The sequence below is a fragment of the Aplidium turbinatum genome, chromosome 7, assembly GCF_918807975.1.
Source record: "Aplidium turbinatum chromosome 7, kaAplTurb1.1, whole genome shotgun sequence".
NCBI classification, from domain to species: Eukaryota; Metazoa; Chordata; class Ascidiacea; order Aplousobranchia; family Polyclinidae; genus Aplidium; species Aplidium turbinatum.
The window spans coordinates 32,248,749-32,265,380 of NC_137478.1; the positions used below are offsets into that span (position 1 = coordinate 32,248,749).

Here is a 16,632-nt window from a genome sequence, read left to right on the forward strand (position 1 = left end):
TGAAAAGGAAAGGAGCCAAGACTGATCCCTGTGGGACATCGTTTTTGAGTCGCCGCAGTCTACTTGGTTTTCCGCTTCCGGTGGTAAAGGTAAAACTCCTGTTGTGGATGAGCTCCATGATCATTTTGACCATGTGCTTGTCAGGGAGTAGGCGGAGTAGTTTGTAGACTAGGCCACGGTGCCAAACAGTGTCAAAGGCTGCTGTTAGGTCGATGAAGACAGCCCCCGCTTTCTTTTTTGCCGAGAAACTCTCCTCAATATCCTGAGTTAGTAGTGTGACTTGGTCTACAGTTGACTTCCCGTGTGGGAATCCAGCTTGTTCTTTGGGAAGCAGTGGGTCAATTATTGGTTCGACACGAGCGTAGATCAGTCTCTCAAGGATCTTGAAAGGGATGCAGAGCAAGGAGATGGGGCGATACCTCTTTGCATCGTCTAGTGGTTTGTTTGGCTTAGGGATCGCGACGACCAGAGATCTTCTCCATACTTTAGGAATCTTGAGGCGTTGCAGGCAGGACGACAGGAAATCGCATAACCAGGACTTTAGAACATAACCAGCGTGCATGATAAGCTCTGGACATATCCTATCTGGACCAGGGGCCTTACCAGGTTTTAGGTGCTTGAGGGCAGCATTAAATTCGCTCCGTGAGAAGGAGCTAGAAATACTCTCCTGGTTGGGTGTGTTGATCTTCCAAAGCTTTTTCACTTCTTTGGTAACAAACCGATCGGAGGCACGATCACACGGCTTATATATCCCATTTTTTATTACCTGCGATGCGATGATATTAGCAGGAATGGGACAATGTCAGGGTGATTGTCTTGATCGTCCCGTAAGGTTATTGAGTGTGCTCCACGCTGTACGGCTTGAGTCATAGCATCTTTTCACAAATTGGGACTAGGTGGGCAAATTTTAGAAAAAGGGCACTTTTAGGGCGAGAGTTATGTTAAAAAGGGCACTTTTTGCGCGTAAATGATGGGAAAAAGGGCATTTTTTCCCGAGCGTAAACTATGTAAGCTTAAAAATGTAGATTTCTCAGGCAAATTGTGGGTAAAAAGGCATATTATACCTAGACCAGGGTGGTCTAAACCCTGGCACGCTGCGGCCCGCGAACACTTTGTGCATGCCGGAATTAGCAGTGCTAAATCCAAGGTATAAAAATACATCTACGTTTTATAAATACATTACATTCGCCACAACCCTAAATAAGTCGCGCATAATCTGGTCAATAGGTAACTATGAGGGAACAATGTCGGTTTGTGACGACACAAACGTGCGTTGATATTTTGCTTTTGTTGCTAGCACTTTCTCCGTTATGAAGCGATTAAAAAGCGACACACGGAACAGAATGGCTGATGAAACCGTGGATGCCTGCTTACGTCTGTCGACCACTGAATTTAAACCAGAGATCGACACTATGCAAACGCAAAAAACAATAAATTGTTTTGGTTTGCTAATTTGTTGACGTGTTATGTATCGTATCTTTTTTACTAGCTGAAAATCACTTTTTGAGTCGCAAGCAGAGATTAAAAAGTGAGTCATGCGTGCACCAAAACATTAGGTCGATCAGAACAGAAAACTCAGTCCTTTCATTGCAACTGTATTTTGTCAGCGACAAGATTTGTTAATGTTCATTGTTCATAGCCTACGAAGAGTAAAAATATAGCTAAAACAGATCGAAATCTATAGAAAAGAAGTTCAAAATCGCAACCTAGTTAAGTTTTTATTTAACAACGTTTCTACTTTCATCAACGCGTTATCATTTCTCACTATGCGGCCCGTGAAGTTTTCCTCAGACCCTAATGTGGCCCTTCATGTTCGCAGTCTTGGACCACTCTGACCTAGACTAAACATTTGAGACCCATAATTGATTCCTATATTCATCCCTGCCCACAATATTTTATAAATAATAATCTAATAAAATTTAATCTAGCGACATTTAGTTGATATACTTGAACAACTATGATAATAGCCATAAAAGAAACAACGATGATAATACAGTATATGAAACCGGGGACTTAGAGAGCGTTAGATAGGGTATGAAACACAACTGCTAAGATATTACAATGAGTCGAATCTTTGCAGAATTAGATGATTCTAAAGAGCTGGTATTTTATTTTAATGAAAATCAGGAAACAAACTTCGGTAATTCAGACATTTAGAATCTCACACAAAATTTGAGTTAGGCTACTCACAACACAAATTGATAAAATTAATCTGCTTGAATGGAACATTATAAGCAAAGTCAAAGGTAGGTTGATAAGTTCTAAATGTATGCTGAAGCTTTCCATTTAGCTGTTCATTCTTTAACTTGGATCTAACTTAAACAAAAATTAAGTCTTAAAAATTGCCCACCTAGTTTCAAACTAGGTGGGCAAAGAAAGGGCTAGGGGGGCAAGCAAAGGGACTAGGTGGGCAATTGCCCACCTAGTTTATATGTGAAAAGATGCTATGGCTTGAGTGCGAGAGATCGATACATTGGATAGTCTCTGTCCAGCGTTCTTTTCTTTTTGCATCAAGTCTTTCCAGAAGAGCCTTGGCGGCTGAGGGTGTTGTTTGACCATCTGAAGAGCTAACAAAAGATTGGTAGAGGCGCTCGCACTCTGCATCCCAGCACGGAGTGTAGTTACTTCTACGACCTCGAGGGATGGCTTGTTTGGCACATGTTAAGATGGTGTTGCAAAAGTCCTGGTAGGCCTCGTCCACATTGTGACAGTTAGGTGGAGGTAACTCATTGGTGAACTTGTTGGTAAGGAGGCAAAAGCGATTATAGTCGGCTTTACGGAAGTTCCACCGCTTGACTGGTTCACTCGGAATTGGTGTCTTGAGCGGTATTGCGGTAATGAGAGAAGGTCGGTGTTGGGACCGAGGGTACTTCAGTAGCACACGTCTGTCCGGAAGCTGATTGTCGTTGCCAGTGCTAGCAAAGGCCATGTCTGGGTTTGTTCCAGTGCCCCATCGCCCGGATGTAAAGCTGGCTTCGTCTTTGGGGTTGTACAGTGGGGCATAGTTGTTATTTGATGCCCAGTTAGCCAGACATGCACCAGAAGGGCTGGTGATGCGGTATCCCCAGTCGACGTGCTGGCAATTAAAATCGCCAGCATAGAGGCAGGGGTGGGGGTACACTGGGATGGCCGTCGGAGTGAATGGCGAGGGAGGTGGCTTGTAGATGTTTACGATTTTGTAGCCGTTGACGTCCACACTTAGCCATTCAATCTCTGCGTCTGAAGGGGATTGTTCAACCAGTCTCCAGTTCAGCTTCTCGTGGACAAATGTGGCTAAGCCGTGTAGGCTAAACTAAATGTAGGCTAAACCTTGCGCTGTTGTTAGAAGACTAAAGTTTTTTTTTTTGACGAAGCCAGGCTTAAGCCCTGTAGTTGAAGATTTAGATTAAGTGGACTGGAAGGCAAGGAAGTCAATCTTCGTGACCACCTTCAGGCATGTCTTAACATTAAGTCATCCCCCAAAGACACAGTCGCAAGTTTTTGAGCATGTTCTCGTCGAACCGACGCATTTTCGAGTCGGACCTGGCTCTAACCACTCGGCCATGCAGCCGACACTAATTTTCAGACCAACGTTTTGAAATCGTGTTAATGTATGGACATCTCTGAAGATGACACAGACCTTGCCATTTTGTCAAACTAGGTTACTTCATTAGATAAACAACGAACATTTGTGCAAGTTCAACCAACTGTTTGTTGGCGGATGATTGAATGAAGGGGTGAGGATGTTAATCAATTCAGGATTTACTTTAAACATTTTAAGAATTTTGTCAGCTGTCCATTGACAAGCGAACAATTTTATGACAAAATGTTCAGGAATAATCCCGTTGTGACGTCATACACGTAAATTAGTAAAAGTTCAATTGTTATTGTATATTGTAGACCCACCCAGTGGATCCAAGCTCCGAACCTGGCTTTCTTAATTTCAATCAGTCTGTGTTTCTAATTTGTCTGTTTGCACTTCTGGTTGCCATAGCAGTGGTTGCTTTGACGATTATTTCGTGCCAGTACAGAAGGATGTCTACGCAGCTCGCCAGACTAGGTAAGGTTTTCGTTTCTAACACAAGTTGCAACGTTTATCTGATGAAATTGAAAGTAAAAGTAACAACAAACAAGATGGTTTATTGCTTCACTGACGTTTCGCGCACCATGACAATGCGCATCCTCAGAGCAAATAACATACAAAATAAAATTTCACAAGGTTATATACTGCAGTGCGATTGAAGGCAAGAAAAAATATAATATAACCTTGTGAAATTTTATTTTGTATGTTATTCGCTCTGAGGATGCGCATTGTCATGGTGCGCGAAACGTCAGTGAAGCAATAAACCATCTTGTTTGTTGTTACTTTTACTTTCAATTTCATCACATAAACGTTGCAACTAATGCTAGGAACGATAATTGTCCTGATGATCACCCAAACTTTTCAGTATTCTAGGTAAGGTTTGATAAATTAGACATAAGCTTGACGGTACAGAAGGTTGCCGCGTAAAAGTAATCATCAGCTTGTTTGCGACTCAAAAGAGTGATTTTCAGCTAGTAAAAAAGATACGATACATAACACATCAACAAATAGCAAACCAAAACATTTTTTTGTTTCAGTGATAAACTAAAATTACATTATTTAAAAACGACGACAAACCAGTTCCCTACATGAAAAGCAACTTAACCTACCTCTACAAACAATTACGCTGTTTAAGTTTATTATATCAAACACTGACTTATTGCCGTTTATTGTTTAACCCTATCTTGATACGACACGGGGTTTTATGAGGACGCCCCACTCTATTAGTGAAATATTTCACAGAAGGAAATATGCTAGAAATTTGAAATTTCTTGACTTTTAGTTTTTATTATTTTCGAATTTTCTACACCTAAACTGGTCATTTTTTTACCTTCCCGCCCTTCACAAAAAGCATTTCGTCTCAGATGACTAGACATTTTCGTGCAATACTAGTTATATATATGTTAATGTTAGTGCAATATAAATGATAGTGCAATTACTTTGAAGTGTAGAAACGTTTAAAAATGCCGTATATTTATGAGAAAAGTAATGTTTTGTTTAGTTTATCATTAATTTATGTTATAATTCCAAAATTTCAATTTTGAAGCTATTTTCGGGAAATTGGAATAAAAACCGACTTTCTGACGTTTTTTCATCTCAAACAGTTTATTTCAATAAATTTGTTGAGTAAAAATTTAATTTCTATACGCACAATACACATGGCTATTCCCTTGTAAAATATTTTGGTTCTGTGATTTTCATAGCTCCCGTTATTAGCGATTAATTAGCACGGGGCTAAGAAAGCCCGTGACGTGCTTTCCGCGTACGAAAACAGCTCGTATCAAGATAGGGTCTTCATTAATGACCAGTTGGGAGCAGCTGACTAGACGACCAAATGGGCTTTCGCTGCTCCTGGTTAATCAGATTGAATTTGTTAACATTGAGTGTACTAATGCGTTCCTCTATGTTCATGAACTGTTTGTTATTGTGATGTAAGCTTACTGTGAATCGTACTATCATAGAATCTGATTGGCAAATAAAGTTATTTCTCTCTCTCACTCACTTGCTTTTGGTTATTGTATCAATTGCTATTGTATAAATTCGTTGGTCAACTAAAGTAGGCTAAGCAGGCATCCAGGGTTTCATCAGCCACCAGCGTGTTTAACATGTGTCGCTTTTCAATCGCTTTATAATCGAGAAAGTGCTTTCCCAAATGTGTGCTACCGAACATAAAGCACATCTTCAGTGCAAAGTGTTTTAAAATAAACTTTTTCGGAACGAATATTAGCCTACTTGCAAGCACACCAAACTTTGTAGTTTATTATTGCTATTGGCAACAAATATCTTTTCCCCAAATAGAATTGACCTCATTGTTTTCCTTTGACGGCAAATGCAATACATTTATGTAAAATGCAGGTAGGCTATAGGTGTATTAACACCTGTGAACTTTGTATCGCAAAATCCGCCATGCCGGAAATATTCGCAGGCCGAACAAAAGCTTTTTTCGTGAGCCGTATGCTGCCCACGTGCTAGGGTTTGGACCACCCTGGTCTATTGTGATTTACTACAAAACTATAAAAAGAATTTGAACTGTTTAGGTTTCGGTCCGGTCATGTTGGCTTACTTCACAACCTGCTGTGTTGCCAACATAACTCATTCGTTTTGTTCAAGTAATTGTTGACTCCTTCAGTTTTCCGGGGTCTGACTGCATATAGCAATGTAGCCTACATAGCACCAATCATCGTATTGTACAAGTCTTATCTTAGCAACATGGCTAAAGTCAATAATGCAATGCACATAAATATATGAATACAATAAAACTCTGATATGAGCGCAGACAGGCTTGGCACACCTTGTCAGCCCTCTTGCACAGGTTTTGTCGTAGCCATGCTTACGCCTGATGGTTACACAGCTATATGCTCATGAGGGGTGTCGAACTGCCGCTCTTTTAAGTCTAAAACCAGGACACCACTCGGCTATGCCGCCGACTCTTCGGAGGAGAAGGTTTTTACTATGAACTTGTTTAGGTCAAGAAAGAAAAAGAGACGTTGAAATTGGTCCTGTGACAATCGGCCGATCAACGTCATCGCTGCGCATGCCCAGTGATGATCACAGTGACGTCAGAGACCAGCCGGAATTAGGTCGTACGTGTTAGCGTGTTATCTTACTATTGTGTAACAACAATGCTTTGTTACAAAAATAATATTTTTAACATTTTTTTTCATTTGAACAATAATATCTAACAATGCACAACAACATTTTTTATCTTGTTCATGGATAGATCGTCATAAGCTGTTATTCAAACAGTCTCAGTTTTAATTGTTTGGTTTTGTTAGTTTATCTTTATCCTGCATTGCGGGAAAGCGGACTAGAGCGCTATGCATCGGTGTACGCCTTCCGACGTACACCTGACCCACGCTGCAGCCGACGGCAATGTCTGTTTCCGGTTGTCTACTCTAATTATGACTTAAATTTGGTACTACCTATTACTCGAAATCGATCACTAGGTAGAGGCAATTATCGTAAAGTTTCTTGCCCAGAGAAACAACAGCAAGTGCGGGTGGCTGGAGTCTAACATGCAGGCTCTCGACTGCGAGCCTAACGCGCTAACCACTCGGCCACTGCTGCTGATTGTTGATCTTTCTTGATCTTTCTTGCGCTAACTGAATTTAATTCTACTCAGGCTTGTCGGATGATGAGGAATACGAAGAAATAAACGATGAGGAGGCGGGTAGGTTGGGCAGCCCTACTCTGGGCCAGTTGAATATCTCACATCAGATGCCGCAGCAAGAAGATGCTGGTGAAGCGTGGCGGAGTGGCAGCAAACCGAACTATCTTGAGCTGCAAAAGCGAACCATACAACTTCATTCTCAACAACTTTCTTTAGACAGCTCATGCGCTTATGACGTCACAATTGAAGAACCTAAACTGCCTCCCCGTAATGTTCCCAAATCACCGTCAGTGCGATTCCAACCCAAGAAAAAAAAGAAAGAGAAACGGAAGATCCACGATCAAAAGAGCTTACCATTCCCTTGACTATCGAGTTCAGGCCCTGCACGGTTCATCTGCAGCAGTTTGTAAACTCGGTTCATGGCAAGTCATGTAGAAATTTTAATGGCAATGTAAATATTACGATCATTTGCTTTTTCTGCTATCCCGATTACCATTATAATCATTTAAAATGTTCAGGCCATATTAATATTATATCATAAAGTTATAGATATAATATTAATTATTATAACGATAACGAGTAGGCTACTATCATCATTTATTCATTACTGTATAAATTCGGAATGGATATTCATGCAGATACATAACCCCAATACTGCGCGCCACCAGTGACTTGCGCTTGTGTACAATCAGTGGCGTACGCAAGATTTTCTCAAGAGAGGGGGGCATTCGAAATATTTTTCGAATTAAAAAAAAAAAACATCCAGTAAGTCATACTATGTGTAAGATTAGCCTACCATACTTAAATATGTGATGTAACACTCTTGACTTGAAATCCCATGTAATGTTTTATGTAGACGACGTAGTTAGCTAACTCACCACAGTGAACCACGCGTATTAAGGGTAGGCCTACGCAGGCCCGGATTTAGGGGGGCAGAGGGTGCAGGTGCCCCGGGTCCCCGACTTTTAAAGGGCACTCCTACGTGAAAAAAAGTGATTTTGCGTTGTTTTTTTTTCTTTCAGCCTTTAAAGTTTCTGCAAAATGCTGTGCAGTGCTGGATTAATGCTACTGCAGGCGTAGAGGTAGTTTTTCGCGCCGTAGGCCCGAAAAACTTTTTGCACGGGAACCCCCCAATCTAAAAGTGCCCCGGCCCCCATCATCTAAATACAGCCATGGGCCTACGTTCAGTGGCGTAGGCGGGATTTTGTTACCGGGGGAGGAGGCATTCGATATAATTTGACATTTTTTTTATCAAGAGTAGCCTAATGCTCCTTTACAGTATAGTGATAGTCTGACCAAGGTTTAAGGTAGCCGAGGCTATCTGTTGATGAAATATAAACTCTCACGGTCTTTGCGTATGTCACTGTAGGCTACTTTTGGGTTGCATTCGCCTATTATAGATATTTGAATATGAAAAGCATGATATTAGGCCAAAACAGATAAGTAAAAACTGTAATAGTTCGATTAACAGGCAATTTCCTTAAATTTTAGTAGAATAATCGTCTCTAACTTTACCTTGCACCCAGAATGGGTTTTAATGCTATTGCAACATTTTAATGACATTGTAAAAAAAAGGTGAGTCCCATACTTGATCCAAGGATCGGGGGATGAGAAGATTAAGTTTTCCAAGCCATCGGCACTAACGAGAGTAGGGTAGCCACTGGCCAGTTCCTTTCTCTCGGCCGCCTTTACTTCAGCAATTACGCCCACCCAATTTATTACGTGCTAAAAGTCTGACTGCACTCAGTGCTATATTTTTAAACAAACTCTTTATTCCATTTTTTACCTCTCCAACAGTTTGATTGATCGATTGATTGAATCTTATCCTCGGACTGGGAAAGCTTCTTGAGTGAGAAAGCTTCTTGACAGAGTAAAGTTTCCGATTGTTGAAGTCTTGTTGCCGGGGAACTATTCCATCCATTAGATGCCGCTGAATGGAGAGCAGTCCTTAGCCTAACGTGCGTTGCTCAAGCGCACACCCCGAGAGTCGAACCAGCGCCGCTTGATCTTGAAGCTTCTTCGTTCCAGAAGTGACGCGCTAACCAATTGAGCTATCATTGCTTTTAATCTCCTCCAAATTTCTTTCTAACTAGGTCACTGAATTGTGTTCATTCAATGAAATGGAGTGTAGGCTACTCAACAAATTCATGAAAATTACGAGCATTTCCTGTTCGTCAAGGATTAGGAAATGATAAGGGTTCATTTCAGGAAGAAATTTAGCAGAGTGGGTGGAATGCTGTTGGTTGAGTGCATAAGAAATCCTTGACCCGTTGTCTTCAATTCAATTTTTTTAACTCTTATCTTTTCCTAATCCTTGATGGATAGGGTGTAAAATTGTGAGCATAGACTACCCAATACAATTTTTGATCACGCAATTGTCTTTGGCTACTTTTGCGACGCTGCTTTGAAACATTGTATACAACTGTAGGCTATGCCATTTGTTTTTTATGTATAATTTTGGTCTGTCAATTCAATCAATCAATCAATCATTTTATTTTTCGTCATTAACGCGTCCGGGACGAAAAAGATACTAACTACAAAAATCAATATAGACCTACTCAGTAATCATAATTTTTTGAAAAAAAGTGTGCCCCGAGTGAGGATCGAACTCACGACCTTGAGATTATGAGACTCACGCGCTACCTACTGCGCCATCGAGGCGACGATGAATTCATCGTACAATTTGTATTTATTGCTGGCACGATTGTTGACTCTCGTTATTGATGACGTCATGCAGTTCAGCTTGTTTTCACATTTCAACATCGGCCGCTGTAGGCTACGATGTGGTGTTGAATCAACCAATTGTTTATTAGGTAATGAAAAAACAAAACGCAACAGTGAAATAATACATAGTTTAGGTTTTGTTATTGATTGGAGGACAACGAAACGACCATATGGTCTACTAGTCAGTTGCCACCCTGGAAAGAATAATTTTAGTTACGAAACTAATCAACAATTTAACCAAATAGGTTAGGCTACAATCAACAAAGAAAACACAAACAAGACTAATAGCCTACTTCGATTAGTACCTTACAATTAATTGTCAGCTTCATAGAATTGTATAGGAGATTTTCCAACCAATCAGAATTGCCAATCAGAATTTCCATCAGAGGTTAAAACAGCCATTTCAGTCATCAGATGGTAAACTACTGGGCCCCCTTCTGGGTACCGGGCCCACTTCAGCTTTCTAGTGGTAAAATAGTCACTTCAGCCACCAAACAGTAGGCCTACAATAAGAATTTAGTCTAGTATAGCGATTTTCCTAACCGCAAATATTATCCGAAACTTGAATTTCAAAATAAACAGGCTAATATTTGTTCAAACTCAAAAACTGAAATGGCACCGGTAAGAAGATTACTATCCCTATTTCTGCACTACAAATTAGACCAAAACGGCTTTTCAGATTGCAGTAATCAGCACATGTTTGACCTAGGCCCAAACAGTTTTCCCAAATCAAATTGAAAACTTTCTGACTGTCTGCACTAACTTTGCTGTAAATTCTCTTCTGGTGAGCCTAGAATGACCAGTGAAACATCAATGGAATCGGGAAGTAGCCTACTACTCTCGCGCCATGTGACAAGTAAAAGTTCAAAAAAGCAACCGCTAGAAAAAGATAATAAGTTTTGCGGTTCAAGAAATTTTAAGATTGCGCAAGATTTGTTATATGACCATGCTTAAGCGACATCAATAGAGGTTTGTACACAACCTTTATATTCATAACATTGTCGATGAAGGGGGCCCGAAAATAAATTGGTACCGGGCCCGAGAAATCTTGTCAACGGCCCTGGTAGAAACGACAGAAGAACACGAACATTAATATGTGCTTGTGAGTTGTGACCGAAATAAGTCACCAAGTTGAAAGAAATTTGGCACGGTCGCAACACCTTTAGAAAAATTAAAGATAGCAAAGTGTTTTACTATGATCAACTTCAAGCTCATTCCTTTTATAATAAATTTTCAAGATAGTTATTGCGTGTAATAGCCTAATTACACTGGTGAACAAAAAAATTTTTTTTTTCTTGCATGAGCTTTGAGAACTGGTTTAGGGTAACTTTGGGGTGCTGAATCCGAATCTGACCTCAGATTTATCCTATCACGTCAGGTTTGTGAGATATGATAACAGCAAATTGCTATTTTTGTCAAAAGTGGAAGATTTGGCGTTGCGTTTACCACCAACATATGCAGTGCTATAACGAAAGGTTAGTGTTAGACAGGCCAAAACAGCTTAAATAAGGTTACTGAACAAGCATTGCCATATAGGCCTGTTTAAATATCTTTGTGGTTTCATGCAAACATTGACGGGGGTGGGTGTCAGTTAGCCTATACTTTTAGCCTCCCTTTTAGCTTAATTGTTACTACTGCATGGTTAGGCTAATAATATTGCTTAGAAAACAAATTGGTATCAAAATTATAGTTGGTGGGTGTATTTCAGCTACTTATGTAGGCTACTACATGGCCTGGATTTCTGGATATAGCCTAGCCCTATAGCACAATGTATATGTGCAGGGCCTCCGAGAAAAATCATGACTGGTCGGGAAAAAATACTAAAAGTGGGCCCTAAAAAAACACGTTTTAACAAAAATACAAGTAACAAATTTGTATCATGCCTTGCATCATGTCTCTTAAGCCGAACTTGGCTACTTTCCTCATCGTGAAATTGAATTCCTTTAAAGTTTCAATTTTAAACAGCGTTTATATCTAAGCTTATACGAAAAAACTTCTTTCAATATGAAAATCAACAAAAATCACTCGACTACACTTGCAGCAAAATTGCCATTGTTGCTCAATATTTGCTCGTGAAAGAATTGCAGGGAAGTTATATGATGTTCACATGCACATCTCATACATGGTGCCTTTGACCATGGCCGTTAAGGGGATAATTTAGGTCCCGTACCAAAACGATTCTCTATCCCTAAATAAAGACACTTCTAAGCAAAATGCACCATATCCAAAGAATGCAATAGTTTGTGCAAACTCTCTGGTGCTTGGGCAGTGTGGGCGTATTTGCTGATGAATTCTTGTCTGTTGGTTGTGTGGAATCCTGGAAGAATCGCTTTTGGGTCGGTGATAACGTCTCCTCCTTTGACAAGTCTGCGTCACTGCATCTGCGTTGGCTCCAGTCATGTTGTGAATCGAAATTGTTATAGGTGGTAATTTTAGTATATTCCTCTATCTAGCCTACAGTAGGCTAGATAGAGGAAGAGTTGTAAACACACAGACACAGTGCGGCAATGAAAATAGCTCAAAAAGCATTCAATCCATTTCGAACCTTTTGCAACGCAAAGTTACGGACCACAGCATCAAATAATAAAGATTTTGAAAGATCTAATTTAATGCACAACATGCATAAACTGTTCACTCGGTTTTGAGTCGTGGTGGAGCGTAAACAATTCTTACAAATTTCTGTGTGCTAAAACCACTTTTTCAACTCGCAACCGTTGGAGGTACTGGTTTACGTAACAAATTTTCAGAGCAACAAAAATATTTGGAAAAGTGTTTCGAAAGTTACCATCAATTATTTCCTTGAGCAGATATCATGAGCCTGAGGGGATACGTTCCGGTTTGCAGCTCAAGTTTGCTAGGTAGCTTTTTTTTAAAAGTAGCCTACAAACTCATCCAAAATGTCATTGTTGTACAACTTGTTTAAATTTGTTCCACATGCCCGCAACTACACATCAGACATACAATGATATTTCCATAGGACTTCAAACTAATCGATATCTTTGAGTTTGTTGATACATTTGTGAATAAACTACCAACAGCTAGCGAATCCTTTGCAACATAGCGTACAGTAGAATAAATTTCGTTTGTAAGATTGAGCTGGTGAAACGGAGTTGTTGGAGCGTTCCGTCCCTAGCAAATAAAATCTTTTTTTTAATTTATAGTTCCCATAACAACTTAAGCTGCGAGTAGTCAACTCTTTCCAGCTTTCTGTAACTTCGATTACATTTTCCTTTAACTTCATTAAATCCATCAGCTTATTGTCCATTCGTCGTCGTCGTGTGGGCCTCCTCTGGGGCCGAAAAATATTGCACAGCTCTTTATCTCTGCATAAATAGGTTAGTAGAGTGAATCTCGCTTAGGACTTTAATCTACATAATGCAGAGAAGCACAGGTTTGAAACTGCTCAGGTAGGCTGCTTGGAAATGGGATAACTTTCTTTAGAAATTCCTATCTGGCTTGGCTGCAATTTAAAATGACATAAGCTTATAGTCGATCAATTAGACTACTCAAAACTGATATAATATTTGGACAACACTGCACACCATGAACTACAACTCTAGTGCATTTAAGCAATGACATCCTTAAGCAGAAAAAAGGCAAGAAGGGTTTACTTCCTTCAATCTTGCTTGGACACTTTTCCAGATATGTTGGATCCATTTTTATATGCCTGGCCATTGGCCAACGCAGTGTTTCATGTCAAGGTACAGTTGGTCAAGCAAACATAATACACACTTAGCCAAAGCAGCACTAGTTTTCAAGTTAGAACAAGATAAAACGTTCAGTGATACAGAGATCAGCAGGCTTAACTTACTTTATAGCGACAGTTGTAGCAAGTTTAGTTTCCCAGAGTCGGTACTTGCGGGGACGACCACGTGGAGGTACTTGCTTTCGTCCCCAACGTGGAGGTACTTGCAACTTCAACTGACTGCTTGCCTGTCCTCGCAAACATTGAGCCAGCTGCACTACGGCGCCAACGTGCTGTTCTTTCCCTGAGCCGTAAAGCCCTAAACCCTGGCCATCTGCTACACGCAACCACGCTGAGATATCCACCAAAGCAGCGGTTAAAATCAAGAAAGCCATTTGTACTCGCTGCACAAGACCTTCTGGCAGCCTCTGGTGGAAGCCCTAGCAAACAGTGGTGCCACGCGGCGTGGTGTGAACAATGGTCAAGCAGCACATCCCCACTTCGCCAAGTATTCAGATCTCCGCCCGAGAACCAGCTGGGCCATGACCTCTCTAGAGTTGTCTCATCAAGGCGTAACCGTTTGCTCACTGGTGTTGGACGTTATGGTGCAGACATGTTGCGCTGGGGCTTGGCAGAGAGTGGTGCTTGTGAGTGTGGTGAAATGCAGACGGCAGCCCACATTATCAAGGATTTCCGGCTATACAGACCACCTCATGGTATGGAAGGCCTAGTTTCCATCGATGACGACACCAGGCAGTGGCTAACCAACGGATGCCCTGACATATAGCGACAACACGAGAGAAGAAGAAGCAGGCTTAACAGCAACAGATTTCACGCGTTGAAGCAGTTTAACATAGCCGGACTCAATACGAGAATGGTTTGTTCTTGATAAGAAACATCTAAAGTAGCATCTACAATGATCGAAAAATACTTGTAACCACGCATTTCATTCAAATATTTTTAAGTTGAAAACTTTTATTTTAGTAGTAAAAATGGGCCCCCTCAAAAGTGACAAAACTAAAAACTACACGTTTTTCCTTTACAATGTTTTGCTAGGGGGAAAAGTATCCCGACTTCCCTCCCCTCTCGGAGCCACTGTGTATGTGCAATAAACGCAACGTCAAATCTTCCACTTTTGACAAAAGTAACAATTTGCTGTTATCATATCTCACAAACCTGACGTGAGAGGATAAATCTGAGGTCAGATTCGGATTCAGCACCCCAAAATTACCCTAAATCCATTGAAAAACTTTATGCAAGAAAAGTTGTGTTGACCAGTGTTAGGCTATCACACTAAACCTACTCCTGCTGGGGTGGAGCGGAGCATGCCACTCTGCCATTCAGCAATGAAAATGGATGCAAGGGACCCGTATTGGCAATTTCATCGCCAATTTCAAGAAATTTGGCAATTTTCAAAGCGTTTGGCTGCATAGCCTATTTGTGGCTTGGTGATTTGGCTATTTTAAAGAATTGCCTACTGCAGTGACACAGCCAGCTTGGGTTTGGCAGCAAAATCTTGCTCAGCAAGTTTTTTTTGTGGAAGAGCAGGCACCCTCGCTAAATCAGTTGAAGCTTGTCTCCATGATACAGTGGCGTAGCTAGAGAATGTGCCGCCCGGGGTGGATTCAGATTTTGCCGCCCCTTCAAGAAAAAGCATGTGAAAATAAAATGCGTTTTTTTATCAGCTTATAATCAAAATCAAAAATCGTAGTCTGAAAGTGCCGCCCACAGACGTGCCGCCCGGGGCGGTCCGCCCCCCCCCCCTTAGCTACGCCACTGGCATGATACAAGTCCCGGGATAAGTTACAGTACAAGTTATTTCTTCTTAATCCTTAAATTACCACTTACCACTAAGCCAGCTAAACTACTTGTTCATCTTTGCTGTGTGGTGTGAAGACAAACCCACTTGGATATAAATCTGGCAGAATTTGAGACTAGCAAGCAGATTTTTACTTTTAGAGTTATATTGTTGCCTAATATTAGTTCATTGTCGGAACTCAGATTTATAAGAGAGAGCGAGAGAGATTTATTCGCCTTTCAACATCAACATCAACAAATGCATAAGCGAGGAAAAAATATAGAGGCAAGAAATAGCCTACCAATGAACCTTGCGGTTTTCCAGTCAAATTTTTTCTTGTATACAAAAAAACACAAATTGTTAAACTTTAAATAAACAGTGAAAAAATAAATATGTACAGATAGACACTAAAACCGCAAATACAAACAGTTAAATATGATATAAAACAAATTAAACATCTGGACGTTAATTAAACAGGTAAATTACTTTTATCTAGATTCAGAATATATTAGAATATTTTTGAAAAGCTTTTTGAATAATTCAAATGGCTTGTTTTTTATTGATTGTTCTATTTCATTCTACAGCTTAGTTCCTCTATGTGTTAATTGATTGCTTGCTATAAATTAACTGACTTGAAGAAAAAAATAAACCATTTTATTTACTTGCCGACCATCTTGTGGGTGAATATTTTCTAGCTCAACAAAATAATCCTGAAATATGAGGGTAAATTATTATTATTGAACTTGAAGAGTATTTCACAATGCTTGTAATTTAGATTTGGACATACATCTGGGTTGTACCTTGACATCTGGAAGTGGATTTGGATTTCAAATTTTAAAATCTGTACATCTCCTATGGGTACATCGAATAAACTACAAAAATACCCATTGTCAGTGTTACCGGATGTTTTGAATGCAAAATAGAAATTATTCTGTTGAAGTCAGGCGCGGGTCTATGGGGGGCCCAAGGGGCCCGGCCGCCCCCCCCATAATTTTGTGAAAAATTGTTGAATGGTTTGATATGCTTCTAAACAGCTGATATTAGTCCCACAGCGGACTTACAACCCCCCCTTTGGCACGCGTGTGACGTAACACTATTGAGAATGATGCTTTCAGTCTCCATGTCTCTAAAACAAAGTTTGCCTAATTTTAAGCAAAACTGCATTAAAAGAGCGAGTTTTGCCAATACCAAACATTCAAACATCTCAGCCAGGAATTAGCAACAAGAAAACATAGAGACTTAGCTTTATTACC

The 16,632-nt window shown here is 40.3% G+C and overlaps 1 protein-coding gene and 1 non-coding gene across 2 annotated transcripts; one reads left to right on the top strand and one right to left on the bottom strand.

Moving 5' to 3' along the window:
- Nucleotides 1-3,956: 3,956 nt before the first annotated feature.
- Nucleotides 3,957-7,749, top strand: LOC145774034 (uncharacterized). Its single transcript, XM_082585167.1, has 3 exons — nucleotides 3,957-4,039; nucleotides 6,529-6,642; nucleotides 7,185-7,749. The coding sequence occupies exons 1-3, from the start codon at nucleotides 4,015-4,017 to the stop codon at nucleotides 7,535-7,537; spliced, it is 492 nt and encodes a 163-aa protein (XP_082441293.1). The 5' UTR covers nucleotides 3,957-4,014; the 3' UTR covers nucleotides 7,538-7,749.
- A 2,011-nt stretch (nucleotides 7,750-9,760) lies between these two features.
- Nucleotides 9,761-9,833, bottom strand: Trnam-cau (transfer RNA methionine (anticodon CAU)). Its single transcript has one exon. It is a non-coding gene; the product is annotated as a tRNA-Met (tRNA).
- Nucleotides 9,834-16,632: the final 6,799 nt, after the last annotated feature.